The sequence below is a fragment of the Colletes latitarsis genome, chromosome 1, assembly GCF_051014445.1.
Source record: "Colletes latitarsis isolate SP2378_abdomen chromosome 1, iyColLati1, whole genome shotgun sequence".
NCBI lineage: Eukaryota > Metazoa > Arthropoda > Insecta > Hymenoptera > Colletidae > Colletes > Colletes latitarsis.
This window is the reverse complement of record NC_135134.1, coordinates 50088520-50111121: the sequence shown is the minus strand read 5'-3', so window position 1 is coordinate 50111121 and position 22602 is coordinate 50088520. Positions and strand designations below refer to the sequence as shown.

General features: G+C 42.8%; 2 protein-coding genes and 1 long non-coding RNA gene across 10 annotated transcripts in view; 1 reads left to right on the top strand and 2 right to left on the bottom strand.

Moving 5' to 3' along the window:
- Nucleotides 1-10843, bottom strand: part of Su(tpl) (Suppressor of Triplolethal) — a 157773-nt gene extending 146930 nt beyond the window's left edge. The window contains exon 1 of the mRNA XM_076768800.1: nt 9953-10843. Within this exon, the coding sequence (XP_076624915.1) occupies nt 9953-10084 (132 nt within the window). The 5' untranslated portion in view covers nt 10085-10843. The remainder of the gene's footprint in view (nt 1-9952) is intronic.
- Nucleotides 10844-11427: 584 nt separating this feature from the next.
- Nucleotides 11428-12545, top strand: LOC143343686 (uncharacterized). Its single transcript, XR_013080000.1, has 2 exons — nt 11428-11642; nt 11916-12545. It is a non-coding gene; the product is annotated as an uncharacterized LOC143343686 (long non-coding RNA).
- Nucleotides 12546-18679: 6134 nt separating this feature from the next.
- Nucleotides 18680-22602, bottom strand: part of Unc-13 (unc-13) — a 207188-nt gene continuing 203265 nt past the window's right edge. For all 8 annotated transcript variants that reach the window (XM_076768674.1, XM_076768733.1, XM_076768697.1 and 5 more), the window contains 3 exons: nt 21093-21197; nt 20861-21023; nt 18680-20775 (listed from right to left, as the gene is read on the bottom strand). In XM_076768674.1, the coding sequence (XP_076624789.1) occupies nt 20478-20775; nt 20861-21023; nt 21093-21197 (566 nt within the window). In that variant the 3' untranslated portion in view covers nt 18680-20477. The remainder of the gene's footprint in view (nt 20776-20860; nt 21024-21092; nt 21198-22602) is intronic.

Here is a 22602-nt window from a genome sequence, read left to right as displayed (position 1 = left end):
GATTGGGTTTTTTAATAAACGCAGCCAACAGCGTGCGCGCTCGCCTTGCAAATTTCGAACGAGGAATCAAACGTGAAAACTTTTCGGAGCACGTTTTAATAAATAAGAAAAGCGACAGAGTATCGAATCTCGTCAGCAAAAGTGTCCCATCCGACGTCGAATGGCCCGTCGCGAAAAAAGGAAAACTCATCGAACCGCAAACTGTTCGATATGAATCGATACCGGTTGCTTTTCGCGGAATAAAAGTCACGTCGAAACGAGAACATCTACGATCTTTCAAATTGCCATCGTCGATATCTCTCGAGCGTTATCGTCTACTCGATGGGTTCATAGCGAGTTTCATCGAGACTATTGGATCGTTACAAGCACGTCTGAGTTTATTCAACCCCTCGCCTTGTAATATCCAGACGAATCAGCGGGGACTATCGCTCGAATTTTAAAAAATTTCTCTGCATTTTGTACTGAAAAACTCGTAGAATTACTCGGTAAACAGAAAATGCAACTATTGTTTTCCACTCGACCTGCTCGCCAGACGTGTCTCTCTTTCACACAGATTGCTATCTTGCATATTTAGAAGTCCGGACAACTTTCTCAAAGAAAAGTAACTAGCAGAAAGAAAGTGCAGAAAATGTATTCAAAGCGTTCGTTGCATCCAAAAACCAAGCCTTTTCGATCCTCGATTTTTTATTCTTGCAAGAAGGTTTGACAAAACCATTTTTAAACTTCTGAACGATACAGGGGGTTTGGCCACCCCTGTGAAAAATTATAATGGGAGATTCTAGAGGCCAAAATAAGATGATAATAAAGAATACTAATTTGTTGATTGAGGCTTCGTTAAAAAGTTATAGAAACATTTCCGGCTATAGAGTATATTTTCGGCAAAGAATTTTTTTCTCGAAAATACGTAGGATTTGGAGGGTATGTGTATTCACAAAAAATGATTGTAATTAACCCCCGCAACTGAAAATAATTTTTCCAGAATGATTTGAAATTTTTTAATAATTTTTTAACGAAGCCTCGATCAAGAAATTGATATTCCTGATTTTCGTCTTATTTTGCCCTCTAAAATCTCCCATTAAAATTTTTCCCAGGGGGGGGGGGCGAACACCCTGTATAACGTTACGAGCTTTCCTCCGCATGATCAGGATGCAATTAAAAAATCATCGTCGGTTACACGAACGTGACTGCGGTTAATGGGAACCAAAATTTCTAGTATTCGTATTTCGTTCCTATCTTTCGTCGATCGGTTCGTTCGCGTCGCGTTTTCGCTCTCGTGAATCTCGAACAACAAGTGCCAGCAATTCCGTTGCCGTCCCGCGATTTCGTTTTGTTTTGTTGGCGCACGCGCTCCGTTCCCGTACCTTTTTGGTCGTTCGAAGCAGGTTTCTAAATTCGTTCGAACGGAGCGGAGTGCGTCGAATAAAATGGGGATCGAAAGAAAGGAAACGGGGGACCGAGCGCGGTTGCCAGGAAAGAGAAGCCCTTATTTCTATGTGAATTTCGTCGGACGCGCGTGAGACGAGCAGGTGAAGACGATGGGTCCCGCTTTCCAACTATCGTTTTAGGCGATTCAGGTAGAACGAACGTGCCGAAAAACTCAATTCGCTTCTCCGTTGATAAATAGTCTAGCATTTCAGGTGTTGGAATCGACCAACGTGAATCCGTATTAACGTTCGTCAATTTCCATACGTTAATTTCATTTAATTGCGTAACGATACGCGATTGCATCGATGCATCGCAATACCATGTTAATTGCGCATAAATTTAAACGGTATTACACGAGCTGCTCGCGTTTAAAACGTAATGTGTGTTTCTTCCGAATCTCCGGACGCTTCGTTCCTTTCGATCGATGGCAACCGACGATAATTTGCGGAAAAATCGTGTTCCTCCAGACACGGTCGAACACGCTGCTGATCAAAGTCGATTCTTATGGACGATTAGCAGTACGAGAAAAATTTCGATCGATCTCGTCTGCTGTTACGAGCCAAAGGAACATCCACGACCTCGCGAACCAGAGACGAAAGAGACGCGAACTGTTGATTCTAATAGATGAGCAATTCCATTCATTGATTATTTTAATTATGAAATAAATATAGAGTTTCTATTATATGAATAAATTTCTGCCCATTTCTGGACCACAGATTTATCGTACAGGCTGCAACGATAATTTATCAATTTGACGTACGTTGTTTTCCTCACGGAACGCCTCGTTCGATAAACATTGCCAAACAGTAGTTAAACGAACAATCGCACTGTCGAAAAAGTTTCCGAGCATAGGTTGCAAACACCTTTGCACAGAATTATAATTCTTGCAGAAGCTCCGGATACGCTTCCTTGTAATTTAGGAAATGAAAACTAGCCAAGAGTTAAATCATACGAATACTATGGGTAGCTGAGTGTTGCAACACCTTGGGAAGCCAAAAAGTAGCACACTAGCACACACTGATGGCTTAGCTTCTTGCTCCATCGTTAATTTCTTAACGAGCGTCAAAAAGGTACTATATCACTCGCGGCGCCGTGATTAATGGCACCTGCTTTGAATCTAAATCAGTACTACACGCTATATTGCCACTAATGCGTTGCAATACAAAAAATCGACAATACAAGACAAACGTACTCCGTACTGCACTTTCTTTCGTGCACCTTTTGGAATCCTCTTAATTTCAAAACAACCTGATACGAAAGAAGCTCGAATATTTTTGGAACAAACATTTTCACGTTTTCAGTCTCTGAAGAATCTAATCAGCGAACTACGGAACATCCGACGCAACAATACTGCGTTTCTCCAAACGATCGTATCGGGTTTTATCCGTCGATCATTCGACGCAAAAAACTTCGGTAGAAAGCACGGGTAGTCGAACGAAGGAAGATAACGAACGATCGAAATTGCTTTGAAAATTCGAGATCGCCGCGTTTGACATTATTCTTCGAAATCTGCGCCTCCTCCTCCCCCTGGATACATCCAGACGCCGTCACTTTCACTCGGCGTAATTTATTCTAGATCGCGATTAAATCGCAGATATTTGGCGCATGCGAGCCGTCCGCGGCGAAATAAGAATATGCATGGCGGCGACGTTACGAAGAAACGCGCGCATACGCGTTCTCAACGTTGTAATGACACTGAACGGGCGTAATTACATTTCCGGAACGCGTTCCGCGCTCGGGATCGTTAAGTTTCACGCTTCGTACGTACGTACGACGTTCGTGGATCGCATTATCTAATCGGGCTGATAAGCGCTCGTCAAACAGAGGGGCCCAATGACGAAGACGAACCGAGGAAAGCCGAGGAACGACGCTGGGAAATGGCGAGGAAAGTGGTGAAACAAATACATACGTATTACGGAGGCGGTGGAAACTTTATACGATCACCGATAAACAAATTCAGTCAGAACGTTGGGAGAAGATAAAGATCTGTCTTGGTTGTCCACTGGCGAACCTCCTTGGACGCCCTTTTCCAGACTTACTTTTACTTTTCGAGACCCCAAGCTTCGAGAAAATCAAACTTTTTCGAAAGACGAGAGAGAAACTTGCTCGAAGCATCGTCGAGAAAGGCCGATTTCTATTTCGAACGAACGCTTCAAAGCGTTTCCGAGGATCGGAGGCGCGAAAACTCGCGGCACTCGGGAGTCACAATAATCGGTGGCAACGAAAACAACGATCCGTTTCGGTAGGTTTGATCGAAAACGCCGTTCGTACGGTCGCGACAGGCGTTTGCTTGCGTTCGCGATGAAACGTCCGCGATCGTCGAAACCGACGCTTTCTAAATGTTCCGCTCGTTAAAAATACATACACGAGTGTTGCTTCGCTCTCGAACTCGTATCATTCGACGCCAATGCGAAAGCAAGAATCCAAGATGATTGATATACGCCGGGGCTCGAACGATTAAAGGATTGCTTACGAAATAGTTATCGTTTGATTAAGTTTCAACATCTGTTTACACCAATAGAATTCATTGCGTCCCCCAAATGTTGGTCGTGAATAATTCTCGCGAAAAATTAAGATAGAATTAGTCGATACGAGCATTTGTCCCAGATTAATGTAACCGATAGTGGAATGAAACGCTTTACATTCTTCGTGAATAACTTTATTTTATATTGATCACGCTGATACTTAAGAATGTATCGAATCAAAGGATTCGTGCATATACTGTCACGGTGTACCGAGTCGTTAAAAATACATGCTGATTGTATTAGTATCGATCAATTCTATCCTCGTGCCTTCTTATGTAAGCTATATCTCCCTTGAAAGTGTAACTATATTAAGAACAGAGCGTATTTCTTTCGCGTTTCTCGTATTGCACGAGAGAAACGAAACTGCTGGTTCTTAATAGTTCGCCATCGGTCGAACCGGCGCCATTCCGGGACGCCTTAATTCGAATCACGCTCACAGGCAATACTTATTCTCGGTTTGTAAAATTTCCAGCCGTCTGCGCGGTCGGTTCCCCCGGATCGTTATTCAAGTTTCGAAGAACAGCTGTGCTACTCAAAGGGGGCCCCACGCCTCTTTTCTTATTGGGTTATGCCACGTACCCGGCCCAAACTGGCCTCTGGGAGAGTCCAGGCCCCGGAAGGCCTGTGAATCTCGTTGCTTTTTAAAGAACGATGACCCGCACATGTTGCTGAATACGCGTTCCTTCCTTCGAAACGATTTTCGCGTTCTCGAGCCTCAACGAGCTAATCGCGAAAATGGTTTGCGCAACAAGCGACTTTAACAACCCCCGAATTCAAAATGAAACTAAAAAAATGTAAGGAACAGTTAAGTTTCACAAAGAAATCCTCGAGATATATTCTCAACTACGTTTCGCTTTCCTCTGGGTCGAATTTTCTTTTCGATTCTAGTTTATTCTTGCTCTCGTCACGTCGCGTGGGTTACCAATAATCCGCCAGTCGCCGGAAACGAAATCCGTTGTCGAAATAGAACGGCAGTTGTTCCCGTCGATTCCGAACTTGCTCGAACTGAAGGGGCCGAAAGACGCGAAGAGTCCGACAATAATCGGGTAATTTTAATCACTGTCGAAACTTTTAACGAGTGCTCTACTCTTCGTTCTAATATCGAAGCAAGAAGGAGATGACCGGAAACGAAACTATAAAAAATTTAGGGCAACCACTTTCCCATTCTAATCGTTGAGAGTGATTAAATAGTCGACGGAGAAGCTCGGTAGTAAAATATGCAGGAAAAAAGTGATCGTTGAAGAATAGTTACGAGATGAGTGAGTCGAAAGCGTGTAACTTCGGTTCCCAAAAAGTAGGTTCGTTCTTGGGCATCCAGCGTTCCCCTGCCATCTTGAAACAACACCAATCCCAGAGACCCGAATTTAAACTACCCCTGGACTACCTAGGGACGAGTCAGGAAAAGCTCGATTTGCATCTCGAAATGGTTGGGGCATTCTTGTCCATTGTATTCGTTCGCATGCAGACGTTCGTGATAGAGTCTTGATATTCAAGGTCAGTATCGTCGTTAACACGCGGCTCCCTGGCCTGAATTACTTGATGGCCGCAAAACTGCACTGCCACCGTCTCCTCGGCCCCCCTCGACCCACTCTCGCTCTTTCTTTATCAGCAAACGTTGCGTATTTTCCCCGTTTGCATTCGAGACGGTACCCTACGGTGTTCTCGGCGCGTAGGTGCAATATACAATCGCGGTGCAACTGTTATGCAATCGCATCGGGGACACGGGGACCAATTTCGAATTGTGCCGAGTCTATTCAAACCCCAAAGACAAAAAATCAAATGTAAACACTATTCGTTCGATCTCGACGCGAGCTGGTCGAGCAATCTTCGATCTTAGAGCCGAGAAATAAGAAAATATGTTATACAACAAATTGATTTGATGGTAAGGAAAGTCATAACAAACGATTTATCGCGTAAACAACGTTTCTCGCGCGTAAGTGCATGTTTTCCGCGAATAAAATTTATTTACAGGGAAAAAGAGAAACGCAAAGCTTCGCGAAGTTACCTGATAACAGGAAAGATAATTGTTTTAAACGACGCTAAGCTGAATTACCAAGATGTACGATACCGTTAAATATATGTATTCGTCGTTAATTTACTGATAAGAATTTTTCGAAGAAAGAATCGGAATTTGAATAAGAATTTTATATCGATCGACGACTGTTCGCTTGTTTGTTTTTATTCGAGCGAACTGTTGCTTCTTTGTTCAACCCTCTGCGACCAACATTATATTCGTGTGCTTTCGATTCGATCGATCGGAATATATTTAATCATACTCGCGAACATCGTGCAGTTTATACGTATGTTGTTATTTTAGTGTTTGAGGCTTATCTTATCAGACGGTGGCGCATTACATAATAAGCATAAAATATTCCTCTGTGGAACGTACGTATCGATTCAATTTTATATGGAAATGTACCTGGGGTTCCACGAACGTGTACCAATTGTAATAAAATTCAATGTCGAGCCGATCTCGTTAAACCGACTGAGAAACAGAGTTGCAAATACCGAGCTCGTCTCGATACAGGAACCCACGAAGAATTAAAGAGTTCCAGAAATTCGCTGTTCTAACGACAGAAACGCTACGGAACGAAGTCGTTTCACCGGCAGATACACCAATTATGGTTCAGCATAAGTCGAGACAAACGCATTTGACGTCTGAACGTTAGAACAATTTGCGTTTCCGCCTCGGCGCACAAAAGCGCCGTATGTGCCTTCGTTAACGAATTACGCGTTATTCGGTCGAGAAAGGCAGACAGAGTTTGCATTCAACAAATTCATTATAGCCCAAGGATAGGTACGTTCGTATAATTTTCCAATTTAAATACGTACAAATACAGGATGTTCGGCCACCCCAGGGAAAAATTTTAATGGGAGATTCTAGAGGCGAAAATAAGACGAAAATCAAGAATACCAATTTGTTGATGGAGGCTTCGTTAAAAAGTTATTAACAATTAAATTCAAAAATTTCAAATCGTTCTAAAAAAAATATTTTTGGCTGCAGGGGTCAATTACAATAATTTTTGGTGAACACACATACCCCCGAAATCCTACCCACTTTCTAGAAAAAAATTCGAGAAGATGTGAAATTTTTGGGTGAAAAAAAAGACTTCCAAATCGTCTTGGAAAAATTATTTTTAGTTGCAGGGGTCAATTGCAAGCATTTTTGGTCAATACACATACCCCCGAAATTCTATCCATTTTCGAGAAAAAAATTCGAGAATGTATGAAATTTTTCGACGAAATTAAAATATTTCAAATCGTTCTGAAAAAAATATTGTTAGCTGTGGGGGTCAATTACAACCATTTTTGGTCATTACACATACCCCCGAAATCTTGCGCATTTTCGAGAAAAAAATTCAGTAAGGTCGAAACTTTAAACGTTAATAATTGTTTAACGAAGTCTCTATCAACAAATTGGTATTCTTGATTTTCGTCTTATTTTGGCCTCTAGAATCCCTCATTAAAATTTTTTCCAGGTTTGACCGAACATCTTTTATACGTACTATTCCAAAGTTGGGTTACGACAAAAATAAATAAACAAAGAAATGTATTGATTTCGAATAGAATAAAAAATTTTAATTATCAACGGTTCGTGTTTCTTTGACTCGTCGAGTTAGAATAAAGCGCCCGATGGTTATTGGTAAATCCATCGAAGAATTATTGTATGCGCGCACCGGTTGTGCAAATTACACGTTCGACAACGCGAAACTAAAAATATTTATCCGCACGAAAGGACCGCGAGAGCGTGCGAGAGCTTCGGTACGGTTCGCGAGTATAATACAGCCGCTTCCTGATGTGGAACGAATAAACGCTTTACCGCATTCCGATCGCAATTTCGCGGATTCTTCGAGCATGCCGCTGTTTATCTGCTTTTCAAACTGTTTGCGCTTACGAAGCAAAACTTTTGCTCGGCTACGATGCGCGAGCGTCGTTGGAATCGGAAAGAAAAACACCGTGACGTTTCTTTTAAATCAGGAATTCTCAACGGGGGTCATATGCCCCCCTCCCCCTCCCGCGATGGGTCGCGTTCGATTTCTTGGGGGCCGCGAGACGGAGAAAAAAAAGATCGAGATGCACTGTTTTAAATAAGAGTCCGCCATCTTAACGCGGCATTTACAGAGGATAACGAGAAAACTACGCTACGATCTATGGTAATTTAACATCAAACGTCCTATTTTACACTAGGTTATTGCGTTATTCATAAACGTTGGCCAGCAGTGATTAAGATTTCTGTGCTCAACCCTTGCGTCGGAATTTGTGGACGCGCCTAAAGTGAATTTCATGCAAATTCGAACCAACGGTAAATATCTGCGCGGAATATAACGTACGATTCGTTAAATATTTAATGTGTACGTTTAGTCTACATTTTTTATTTAATTCGATGAGAATATTCTCCGGTAACATTGTTTCGAAATAATCTTAATTCCGCAAAGAGTCTGTATTCTTGATTATATGATTTGTACGGATAATAGAACATTTATCAGACTACGTTTAATCGAGTAAAAAGCGTAATTGATGGTATGTCGCGGATAGCGTTGACCGAACACTGAATCAATCGCTAATCGATATGTCCGGTAACATATGGAAAGGGAAATTTCACACTCAAGTTAAAAAACTGCAGATTTGTTTGAAATTTCGTGCACCGAACGAAGCAATATCGATTATTTTTTAAGCTTTATGAATCGAGTCGATGTCCACGTTTGAACACGCGTTGCGGGGGAAAAACCAACGATAAGCAACGATCCATGCAAAATCCGTGCAGATATTGTTCCATTTTTTTTCCATTCGACGAGATTTCTTTTCTACTTTTTTTTTTTTTAACATTACAGGTTAGTGTCGCCGATACGTGCGAGCCAAAATGTTACATGCACCGCGCTTGGCTTTAATGCCGATATTTTGACGAAAGGCACGCCCCTTTGACGACTTTACTTTCGAATCTCGTCCAAGAGGTTAGGATATATCGGATGGTGCAAGAATCAGCGATCGTGGTGATTTTCTGACGCTATCGCACGATCATACTCATGCCTTTTTCCCCAACAAATCCTATGAAACGTTTGTAATGTAAACGCAATGTTTCGCGAGACCGAGGAGAGCAGATGGTGGCCAAACATAACCTCTACGAAACTACGAAGTCACTGTCTCCGGGTGAAGCCAAAGAACGACTACCTTTAAATATCAACCAAGCCAGAGACGACAGGAACAACTAAAGAAAAAGCTAAGCTGCACAGAAATCATGCTTCGCTAGTTTAAAGCTGGCGACTACTGATAGATTATACCTGCGATGATTATCTATCTTCGCGACGTACGAATGCGAAAAAGTAACGCGATTCTCGATAAGTTATTCAGACCGGACTGTTTTTACGATGGAACGGAGAAAGCGGGCTTTTCGAACAGACACTGGAGCAGTCTGGAAGTCGATCTAACAAGCTAACTGCCTTGTCAGTCCTCTTATTACGTAATGTCGTTGTCAAACCATACGGATACATCGTAGCGATGCAGTCGAACGAGTCAAGATCGCGAAAAGAACCTTTGCGACGTTTTGAAACTGAATCGCGTTCGATTTTTGCATTAACCGTGCCCGAACAATGGTGAAAAATTGTGTTGTAGTAACCAGCTGCTACGAACCAACGTGGCCTCGTATTCGTTCGTTCTAGGATCTTTTCGTACTGGTTTCAACGACGCCGTAACACTTATCTCGGTTCGAATAATTAACGTTCGCGGTAATTTGAAAAAGCAAGGATGGTAGTTCCCTTCGATGGCCGCGGTAACGAAATTCCACACGAAATATGGCGAGCGAGTTGACGATCGAGTATCTCTTTCCTTGGCACGACATTACGACACACGTACGCACATACACGGCCGCTTCGTGACGACGTGCAGAGGCGCGCACATACACACCTATACACACGCGGAGCCACAAGCTCGCGATCCTAGCCTATACATAAGGAAAAAAAGAGACCGAGACGAACTGCCTTGAAATAAGAATAGGATTTACTCACCCGATTCCTCAGGAAGTCCTCGATGGCACGTTGCGCCGAGTCGGTGAGCTTCACAAAGATCAGAGACTTGTTTTCGTGAAAATTACTGTGCGACGACAAACCATACTGGACACCTGCCACCAGCGCCGCCATTTCTCTGTCTCTCAGCAGCGGGTTCTCTCTCGCACACGTCTCCCTCGTAAAAGCGCACACAGCTGACGACGTCCTTGTTGGTTAAACGAAGCACTTTTTTTACCTTTATGTTTTACTCCGCGATACGAAACGGCGCATACTATATTGGCGAGAAAACACTTGTCGCGGCGATATTTTCACCCATAGAACAAAACGAGTAAAGATGGAGAGAGAAACAGAAGGGAAGAGTAAAAAAGAAGTTAAAGAGACAGAGAAAGACATACAACCCCCCCGAAATAGAGGATTCTCTCACACTGCCCCGCAGCTCTGGCACACACGCGTCTTCTCTCGTTTCTCGACGTATATTTTCCTTTTTCTTCACGCTCTCCACGTTTGCCACTTCTTTACGCGGTTCGTTCTCCTCGTCACGCTTCGAAAGTGGTAGCACCCGCGCGTAAACCACCCTCTCGCACGTTCCTGGTCCTCGTTTCCTCTCAACCGTCACATATTAGCGCGCCGACACGTCTCATTTCAGATTTTCTCGCGATTGGGTACGTTGGAGAGAGAGCAGCGCCCGTCGTTTCGCCGTAAGGAACTACACAACTACACTTTCGAACGACCACCTGGTAGGCGGGGCTTACGGGAGAACCGTCGACCAATCCCGATTCGTGTTGAGATAGCGTACGACTGTCGACCCTACCGTCCTCATGCGGTCGCAGTCAACGATCGACTGATATTGCTTGCCTGTACCGTTTCGTTTCTCGTGTACTACTGGTGCCATCTGATTGTGGACTCCCGTAAGTTGCGTACAACAATACTTTCGAAAAATAATATAATGACCTCATCCACAAAATACAACTTTATATATGCGACACACTTTATGCAGGATACATTTATTGTATGTATAAACATAAAGCAACTATTTGTCTTCCTATTTTTCTCTGATTATTCAACAGTACATGTGTAATACTAGTTACATTAATCGCTTTTATCCATTTTATATACTTTACATTCGTTTGTGTAATATATATTTTGAAATTCATACGTTTACAGTCTTCCGAGTTTCATAAACTCTTTAGTAATGTTATTATTTTAATTAGTACGCAATTTGTATTATTTTGTATTTATCCTAGGATTTTTTGTAAAAACACTACTGAATTTGTTCACCAAATAGATCGTGCATGTCGTATTGAGTTTTTCACATTGTGGCAAATCATAAATTATACGTTAATTGAGAATTTACCTACTTCACTTTACTAAAATAAATATCCCTAGACGAGGACGAATCATAAACGCAGGCAAAAAGTCGGACCAATTGAAAACGTGATACGGGAAACTAACGTAACATAGCAGTATAATGACGCTTGCCGTAGCGTTGTTTCGCGTTCTTTAATAATCGAAAAAATTCTGCGAAATATGATACAGAATATTGATTTAATTAGAATGTTTTTCTTTAAAAGTTGTTCATTGTTCAGATACCGATTGTTTTTCATCGATTTTATTACATAATTCAAGTACGCATCACTCGATAGAAGTAACGCTCTGGCTTCCTTATTTTCGGGGCTTATTGTGTAAAAAGGTACAGCAAAGAGCAGAGATAAATGTATATGTTAAATCAACAATATCAAAATTTACTTACATATATTGCAAAATAGGGAGTTCTGAACATATTTTCTAAAGTATAAATGTTAATCTTTTCAACATTTCGTTAAAACTGTATCTAAATAACGGCAAAATTTATATTTGAATATGTCCAAATTATTTCTATCGTAAACCATTTACGACTAATAAGTATTTGTACCATGGTATAATAAGCGATATAATTTAGCATTAACTAACGTTATTTTTGCAGGAATAGTATGCCCATCGCCAAAGAAAAGCAAAAGGAAAATGCGAAATAAGAAGCTTTGTCATGTTGCCTTCTGTTTGGAGCAGTTCTTTGCCAAGCTTAATATTATTTGTTAGTATGGTATACAATCATTTCATATATACATTATACTTGTAAAAATATATAATGTTGGATTATAGCGAATGGTGGTATTTGTAGAATATCTGCCCTAATGATTATGTTGAAGCATATGTATTTCATTTCATCTCACATATTTTTCTATTAGAAATAGCTACTAAATTCTATTTCCCTTTTGGTTAGATTATGGCAACTCTAACCTCAAAAAAAGAATATATATATAAGTGCCTTAAAACATAAGTTATATGCAATTTTAAGTTAATTTTAATTTGAAATTTAATTATCTTTTTTTATTTATTGCGTTTCTTTATTTTAAATATATTGTACCTCTTTACATCGACATTCATTCAACGCCATATTCTTAATACCATCAATTCATCTACTTGTTTCTCAAATTTAATTTTTCTATTAAAGAAAGTTTCTAACTTTTCTTTATAAGCAAATGTATATAGTTAAAATATTTAGTTGCGCAAGGACTGTGGAAGAGGGTATTCGAGTAAAATATTTTCACATCGATAGGTTTTGATGATTTATTAGAGTCCCTGGATTACCTTCCCTTGAGGCAGCCCATTCCAATAAGAAAGCCATCCTTTCTCTATCTCTTAATATTTACCATCTTATATCGCATACACTTTTTGTTCCGCTGTCCATTTAAGAGCACCCTTTGGATATGGTACATTTATGCAAATGAGGAACGAGAAAACTGTGCGAACGGACAACGGGAATGAACAAACAGAAAATCAAATTACTTTTATCAGAATGTATAATTTATCTACCTTTTCGAGATAATTGTGCTAGCGTCATTCTGTTTACTTCCCTAATTTGCGGAGACACGATGGCCACATGTAGCGTGACGGTTCCGTTTTTAGTACATTAAGCGAAGCGTGCCGCGTATATTGGGTGGATAGAGCAAATACCACGCCATGGAAAATTCTGCCGAAATAAGTAACGCTTCCATCGTGTATCCGCAACGTGCAACGAGCAACGGCGCCCCAAATACTAAACGTTGTTAACCCATTTACAAAAGGTGGACGCGTAACATTCTCTCCGCGTAACGAGTGCCGTCTCTTTGGCAATGCTTTCGCTCCACGTGGATCTTGGACGAACGAAACGATGTAAAGTCCTCTTTACGATCAATCGATGTACATATAGTGGATAATTTTACGTACCCTTCGATATCTTTCGTACCAAAGAATTAAAAAAAAAACGAATGTCGCGGGTTAGGAATGAGCACTCGGCGTATTATAACGGACAAATATACGGATACATACAGAACATAGGAATTTTCCAGGTTTAATGGACTGGACGTTTAGAAAATGTGCCATTCTCGTTGCTGCTTCGCGTTCTCACTGGATTTGTCTAACAGTATCGCAAGTGAACCCTTCGAAAATTATAAAGACACCTAGCTGCGTTTAATTCGTCGGATTCTCGCTATTATTCGCTGAAACACGAGGCAACACCGGGTCGCAAATGTATATACCATGATCATGTATATGTACACTCGTCGTATGTATATATGTATATATATACATATATATATATATATTTCGTGTATATATGTATATATGTATGTGTATATATATATATATGTGCAGTCGTATGTGCAATATATTCTGCGGTTATACGATTGAAATGCAATAATATCTTACACGTGCGCGTAACTGTCGATGCAGGAAAATTATAGATTACAAAAATGTGTGACCGGAGGCAACAAATGGACGCTTCGTATAACGCCGGCGCGACGAAGAACACCCATGCCCTAATTACAGTGACAACAATGACTGTGATCGTGACAAAGGCGGAGATGATGGAGAAACAATGTCGACAACGATTAGCTGTATTAGTTCCGTTCTTCTCCTTCCTTTCCGTTGATCGCCGGTCGAAAACCTAGAGGCCTCCGATAGAACGAACAAAATGGTTGCAATCGTTACGTAATGGCTGGCTAACGTCCAAGTCAGAAGTATCTGACGTGGACGTTACGATGCGTGCTATCTACAGTAGGTATCCAAAGTCAACTTTGAACAACATGCGTTATGTATATGTATATCTTTACGGATGCGCGATTACTTCCGTGAAATTTAACATTTATGTGGACGCGTTGCATCGATCGGGATCGAATTATGTACACTCGCGTATTGTTCGGGGCCTCCAGGTTTAGGTTGGCCCGTGCTTAAACAACGTTCGTAACGTTCGATCAGGGCGGTGTAACATTTAATCGCGACTTAAAACTCTATCCGGTAACTCGCGGTAGCAACGATATTCGAGATGCGTCTCTCGCGCAAGACACTATGATATGATTGATACACGGTACGATGATTCGACAACGACAAAGCTTTGATCGACTTCCCTCGTTTGCCTTTTTTTTTTTTTTTATTCACTCTCGCGCGAGATCATCCCGTTTTACTGCTCATCGTTAGCTACTTCCGTCGATCAATAGACACTGCCGCGATAGTCTCTATCGCGATACGCATTTGTCTCTCACGCTTTACGTACGGCTTTGCCATTTAATTTATTCCTCTCCTTCGCTCGCTCACACTGTGTCGCGACGCGCGCGTTTCCTGACTTATCGATCGAACCTCGTCAACCTCTGTACGTGCCGCGAAATTACCCGTTTTTTTTTCTTCTTTTAAATACTTTTTGGACCGCTGATCGGATATAAATAATTTCAAACGACGAAAGGAAGAATTTTGAACGAATATCGATAAGCTTCGAAGGCCGGGAACGCTTACTCTTGTCAGAATATTTTAGAGAATGACGGACACTACCGATTCGCGAAGCCTGCACTTTCGATTAAGGTTCTCCCGTTGCGTGAAACACTAATCGATGATTGCCAAGTATGACGATGAAACGCGATGACGTTCACGAAGTGGCACGAAACAACGTTGAAATTTCATTCGAATCGTAATGACGGCCAGCTCGGCCAGAATTGTCAGAAGATCAATTAAGTATCACAGAGAACGAATGAGGTACGTGGACGTGGATCGGTGGATGAAATGAACAAATTCGATAAAATACCTGACAATGCTGACGTCGCGTGCGTCGTTCGATCGAGGGGGGTGGTAAAGACGATGATGCCGATTGATCGAGGGCAGAATCATGAAGTCGAGGCTACGGTGAATGGGGGTATATCAATCGTACAAGCGACTCGGAGAATAAAGCTCCCCGTGTGAGTGAACGAACGAAAGTGAAACGTTTATTAATAAAGACCTGGGTTTCGGTATCATAGGTATTATTTTCTTGTGTTGAATGTGCGTGTTTGACTCGGATACAATTGCTTTTAGGTTCACCTATACTCGGAGGCTGCGCAACGACGTGTCGTAATATACTCCTGTTTCTCCTCGTTCGCATCGAAAGTCGCGTGAAAAATTTTGATAACAACGGGTGGGGGGTACACTCTCCGCGGGGACGACGAAAATGTACTCTTTACTCGTTAAGATATAATTATCTAATAAACACGCAGTCATCCGCACGTACGCACAGAATTACGCGATCCGTTATTTATTTCACTTCCTCCCTGCAAACGCGTTTCTCGTCGCATGATTTACAAATTTACTCCTTAAAATGCTTTTACTTACGAAACACAAACATCCCGTCGTAATCATTTTTTTTTTCATTTTTTTTTTTTAATATATTTGTTAGGTACATTATATACGCGTCGTACGATTCTTCAAGCATAGTATTGTCAACGGTTGTGTATATATTTGTCCTTCTTTTTCGCCCTTTTTTTTTTTCTTCTTTATTTCATTTGTTCGTTTTGTTAAATGGTTTCTCCTGCTACACGCTTTCGCGGCACAATATAGCCCGGAGTGTGATCTCTGAATGATTTCCTTTCTTTGGTTCTGCGCCTGTGTCGGCGTACCGGACGCAAAAGTTCGCGGTGACATCTCGCGCTCTCGTCGAACAAGAACTACCCCCAACACTCGACCCTATTCCCATTGTACGTGCTCTTTGGAGAACGATAGATCGATTCGTGCAATGAGACTAATGGCTGTTTGATCGCGCGAAGAAGTAACTATATGGATCATGTATTCATGTCTTTTTTTTCCCAAATCCCTCAAAACCTTCGTGATATACTTGGATGATCTATGAAAATGTTTCGTCGAGCCGTAGACGCAATGATTCTCTTCGACGTCTCTGTTTTCGACTCTTGTTTAACACTTTGGGGACTTCTTTCTAATTCAAATATATTTAGAGCAATGAAATTTCACGTCTTCTAAACTTTCGCGGCAATTTTATAATAGTCTAATAGCAATGTGTAAATAATCACTGAATTGGTAATGCAGTGCGGAGAAATTTCCCAGTTTCTACGTCTTAACTGCATTATCTCGTATCCCAAATATGCGAGTTTTAATCATAAATTCGCAAATAATTATTTAAGTAGAATAGTTTTAGAGTCAAAGACGTTTGGAAACATAAGCGGGTCCTTGCAGCGTTAAACCTTCGTCGTAAACAGGGGTGGAGACAACGTTCGCCCCTCGTTAATTGTACGTTCTAGGTGAATAATGAGAAAACGTTCGCAATCATGAAACATTCGGGGCGGAAATGTCGCTTCTCGTAATCCTCGTCGCTCAAACGGATCACCGTGCACGCGTTAACGCGTTTACCCGCGACTACACTTTTGCGTCCCCGTTTTCGTATTCGGCACAATCGTATCCGTACTGTCCTCGTGATCGTTCCGGGTTGGCCATAGATCGCGACATCGCGACGATCGCCGCGGTGTCTTTCGTTTTATCACACACCGACGAGACTCTTCGGACGTTTAACGAGTATAGAGAATAGAAATCGAAATGTCTTTTAAAAGAGAAAAATACTGTTGCTATTGGGATCGTTTTGTATGCGTGCCTGTGTATTTATGCATGTATGTACGTGTGTGTACGTGTACCTCGTTTCAGACGCGAGCAAGTGTGTGTGTGTGTGTGTGTATACTTTAAGGGGTAATTATCACAGAATACACGAGATATTTTCATTAAGCTTACGAGATATTAATCGAAGCGGAGAGTAGGAGGAAAAATTGGCAGCCAACCCCGTCTACGAGGCGCGATTTTGCCGAGCGACCCGGAAATTCGACGCTCACAGCGTTCAACACAAAGGCCGTTCTCATTTTCGTCGACGGACTTGGTCGTGGGTGCCGAATTCGCCAGCCGTTCTTCGTAATTAGTATGTACTTAGGCAGCGGAGAAAATAGACACTTTTACAAATGAATATGGTGGCGAGACCGCGGACCCGTGTTTCTTGCTTTCGTCAACCTATCCCGTCTTCCCTTGTCCTTTCTTCTATTTTTCTCGTCGTTGTCCGTGTAAGCGGATGACGTCTGTTGTTGCTTTCTCTCGAAATCACGTTCGCGTTCTACTTAACACGTTGACGACCCATTACGGAAATTTCCGTGTTGTCTCGATCGAACCATAATAACTTCCGTCTTTTATTTTCCTCTACTTGCGAACGAAACTCTTTTCTTTTTTTTTTCACTGTTCTATCGAATCCTTCGATCGATATTATTTCGATACCAATGTTTTTCGAATAACCCGTGTATCGCGTGTACGATGAGAATTTAAATAATGTGTCGTGAACATGTTAAGCATCATTCAGGTGTTCTCCGATCGAACGGCACAGATCTGGGCACGTTTGGATCTAGGCGTTGTAACCGTGTCAAACAAACGAAAGAAGTTTAAACCTTGTATCTGAATTTTGTTCCACGGTCTTCCGTGACGAAGGCGCAGAGAAACGCGCGATACTTGAGGCGAAATTACTTGTAAGCCTGGATCCCCGCGCGCGCAACTCGCGGTGCAATTGATATTTCTGAGAACGTTTCGACAATGAGTTGTATCTATTACAATGTAAAGTTTAACGAAGAATATCGGTACATACACGACACGATGAAAAAAGTTTTATTTGTCGTAATTCAAATTTAAATAAAAAAATCCAACGAGCAACGCGTACGAATTTCTCCATCGTTTATCCGTGGTTCAAATTTTTAATATTTGATTTTATCTTCTCTGTTTCAGTTTCGAACAAGACGATTCGCGCCGTTGCGCGCGCAGCAACCCAGCCCGATGGCGGTAATTTCGAACAGTATGCGCGTGCAACGTGGGGATAATTTGCCAAATGAAATCGTTCTACGCGGAAAGATACCGAGGCCTGACCTGTGTCGCGTGCAGACGGTTCCGGACGTGGAAAAGCACCTGGTCTATCGAAGATGGCCGATCGTTCCTTTCCTGGGTGGCTCTCTTTCCTTTCCCCAGACGAAAATCCCGCGCTCGCAGCTACATCAGCGTTTAGACACTATACACAATACGTAAGTATATCTAGACGTACTACGTAGTAGAAACTTTTTTGGATATAATCGTGTAATCTCTGGAATTGTATATCTGGCCGGGCCGCGGGGAGGGGCCGGTGAATGAAATTCATTAGGTTCAAAGTCGCGTGCATCTTTGTGTTTATCGTTAGTCTCCTCCTTTTTTTCTAGTGTTCATTTTTCTCTTCTCGAAAGGGAGATCCGATCGAAGCTTCGCGCAAATACTGCGGCGTACAACGTCGGACGCGAAACGAAGGACACGGTCGCCTATCGCGTGGACCGTTTCCGTTTTGTAGCAGATCGAGGGACCATTTAACGCGTCCGCCCTCGGTTTTCCGGTGTTTCTTGATATTTTCTCTTTTGTTTCGTGGGGGAAGTCTCGTACGAGAGCCACGGTGCTCGATCGTCGCCGGTGAACCGTGACCACGAACGAACGACCTTTGCCACAGGATCTATATACAAGAGTAATATCGACGTGATATCAAGCGAATAGACAGAGAAGTATCGACGTACGTTCTCGAAGCTAGCGTTCCACCTCCTTTTTCGTGTGTACACCTGGTATTTTCTCCCTCCCCCACACAAAAAACAATGGTCGTTGGGAAAGTTGTCGAAGTTAGTCGTACGATTATTCGAGTTACCATAGAGCTACAACGATATAAAGTTTAATTTCGAAAAAGATTCGGGACGTCGGTTCGCGAAAACCGTACCGGTTGACGGTTCGAGACAATGGCTCTCTTCTAGTGTTCGCGGTGTTTCGCGCGGCTCGAAAATCGAGAGCGGACGGAGCGCTGTGATTCGTGCTTTGTTTAGCGGCAACGGGTTAAATCCGGACGTATACGACATCTCGTATCGAGGATGATTCACGGAGAGTGCTCGAAGCCTTCGAGCGGACCTCTTGTTGTTGTCATTCAACCACAGCAAATTCAGACTCTTACGATCTCATTTTGTTAATCCTTACGATAAGAACGTACTTTACATTACAATGCCTATTTATTACTAACGGCGCGCGGCGATCGGCGTCGCGGCGCGCCTATTTGGTCGTACGCAATGCTACGTTAAACTGTTATTAGAAAAAACTTCTTCGTCAACAAATTGTGTTTTTCACGTGGTTATCTACAAGTAAACTCGTCTTCCCGAACAAACGGCCTAAAACGTCGTCTCGCACGAGGGTCTATAGTTTTAAATAGTATTACATCGTCTCGTCGCGGCGGCGCGATATTTGTTTTTTTTTTTTTAATTTTTATTTTTTTCCCCGATTCGCGTCGGTTTCGCAGCGTTGCTCGCCCGTGTCGCGGTTACCCCGGCGATCCGTCGTTCCCTCCATCGACCTCGTGTCGCGTCGGAGGACGGTCGAGGTACGGTCGCGTTTTGGACGCACTTTTTTTTTTTATGGCTAATTCGACTCCTTCTCCTCGTCCCTTACATTACGAATATTACCAAATATATTGCGTACTGGCAGCACTGTTTTCACGTTTCGCGTCTATTCGGAACACTCTCCCAATACCCCGAGGGCTCTCGTATCCTCCCTCATCGCGGCACTTAATCGAATAAGAGTCCGGTGTGTTCTTCCGTGTTCACCAATCACCATCTTGTGAGCTTCCGTCGTTTCTATGCCTCTCCGGAGGGCGATCATCCTCGATCGTCCCTCTCTCCTCTCGCGTAACCCGTTTGGACGAACGTTTCGGGGCGCGTTCGCTCGAAACCGTTCCTGGGAGACGTCTGTCCGGACGTCCGATAATTTCGTAGATTCTTTCCTTGTTTTTTTCAGTAGGGACGGGGGCTGAAGCTCTGTGATTCGTAAAAAAGAGAGAAGAACACGCTCGACCGATGGGAACGGTACGTAAGACGTCGCGTGTCGCGTTCTCTCGTTCCCGAGACTTGTCTCTCGTCGAAACCGATTGGATTCGACCGATCGTTCTCACCGGCGTTTCTCTTGTCTGTGTGTGTATATTTTTGTGTATCTCGCGTTTGTTTCTCGATTCGCGTGTGACTTCCGGTGTAGCTCGTCAAGGACCTCGTGTATTCTCTCGACAACGACGCCCGAACGCCTCTGGTTTCCCCTGTGGACAATGCTCCTCCTTCACCACCTCCGAGCTCTTTCCAAACTCGAAGGACGCATCGCTTCGCTGTCGGCTTTAACGCTGTGTCCCCGAGCTTCAGGTGGGATTCGGCAGAGGCGTTTCCTGCCTGATGTCGCTCTTCAGCTTCACGAACTCCTTCGCGATCTCGTCGTTGTTCCTCTGCGAGAGGATCCTCAGGATCGTCCAGCCCGTCTCGTCCATCTGGATCCGTTTACCCAGCGACAGCCAACAGGCGCACGAGCCTTCCTCGACGATGTCCTTCAGCTGCATCACCGCCACACCGACCAGCCTGTCCTCCCTCGCGAAGCAATAGTCTTTCACGCATATGTGCAGCTCGTAGAAGTCTAGTTGTTGCTGCTCGTTGCCGATCATGCTGAAAACGGACCGAATATTATTTATACGTCTCGAACATCGCGCGTTATTGTCGATTACAAAATGTACGAATAGACTCCACTTACAAATCGAAGCTCTCGTTGAATTGCGGCGACCAGTTGTTGCTCTTCGACTTCGTCGACTGCTTCCTCTTCTTCCCGGTCAGATGAGGCCCGATCAGATTCACTTCGACGTACGGCCTGAACATTCCCGTGGCGAGCTGCCACTTGAGATCGTTCGCAGCGACGACTGAAACCGCGAGATTTGTTCGATGGTAGGTCGAACGGTTTTTGGAACGTGAAACAGAACGGACTGTACCTTTGACGGTGACCTTCTGTTCGCCAGTACCAGGATGCGTGAAGAGATCCACCTGAATGCTGACTTCGCCCACGGAACCTTCTTCCGAGCCCGCGGTATCTGGAACTTGATTAGCAACGATCAGATTTTCCGTTCTAATATTTCCAATATCGTACGCTAAGTGCTACGAGAGAGAAAGAAATAGCTTCGATCGTTTCTATTCGACGCTAATAATTCAAAGTCTTTATGCTAGGATTCTATACTTAGTATCTATTTCTAGAGCAGATTACATGCTCTAACGGTATGCATGAAACTTTGGCTTTTTGGGTATTGATCAGAGAGGATGAAGTCGTATTTGTCGCGAGCTTTTCGGAGAATTTGAAAACGTCGCGTCCAGAAGTTACAGAATTTCTTTCTTTGCTTCATCGTCTCTTAACTAAGGATTAGCCTGCCGCAAATCTCGGATCTTGTCCTCGGAACTTAGTGCATACGATTCCACCGGTGCTCTTTGTGCACGTACACTGCATTCGACAGTCTACTGTCTTTGTACTTTACGCGTGATCGTTTGTACTTTGTCGATAGACAAATCGACGCCGTTGTTGGAGCTTGGTACACTCCTCGGAAGAGAGATCACGTAGAATAGTGAAACGGTGAATTGGCAGTGATCGATCGAACAAAGTTTTATGTGTGTGTACGTGTGTTGCGTATCAAAGCCTCAAAGAACATGATCGAAGGATGCGCACTGTGATTTGGCAAGGTTCTCCGTAGTAGCAGCAACAGCGGCAGTAGTGATAGCAGCAGCGCTACCTAATACAACTATCGATCACCGAGAGGTCTTCGGGACGATTCTGAACCTTTCGATCCTAAGACTACAAGTCGGAACAAACTTAATTGGCCGTTCAAGGACGCCTGTCATAATCAGGTTTAACGCGATTTTATATTGTATCTCTCTTTTAAAAAACGAGGTCACAAAATATTAATAATACAAATGATCCATCGTATATCTTAAATACAGTGTCAACCCTGTGGTCGAGTCTTATTCTTGATAAATAAATATTTGTTCTTTTTTGTACAAATTCAATTGTAATTTTAGATAGAAATATTTGTCAATTCTTCATCCACGTGTAAAATCTACTCGATAGAAGACGGGAAGCAACAAATGAATTTCAGGCGATCTCGAGCGGCCAAATAATTCTGATCAGGCCATAGGAGGCTTAGCTTACGCGACGTGCGGAGCATCTACGGTCACAACAGCGCATTTATCATCTTTTGGACGCCTATAAGCGTTCGTTACACGCGCTGAATAGTTCCGCTGAACTTTTACAAGCTGTCATAGGACCGAAAGGACGCGTTGGCTGCCACGCAAAATTCTCGGGGATACAGAGAGTGGCATGAATACTCTACAGAATACTCTAGAACAAAATTTTCCATCAAATCGTTCGTAATCTTACTTGTAATGTAGTCTGCATGGCAAGCAACGCGTTAGATTAACAAAAAGGGAAACCAAATCAAGGAAGATTGTTATTTAGAT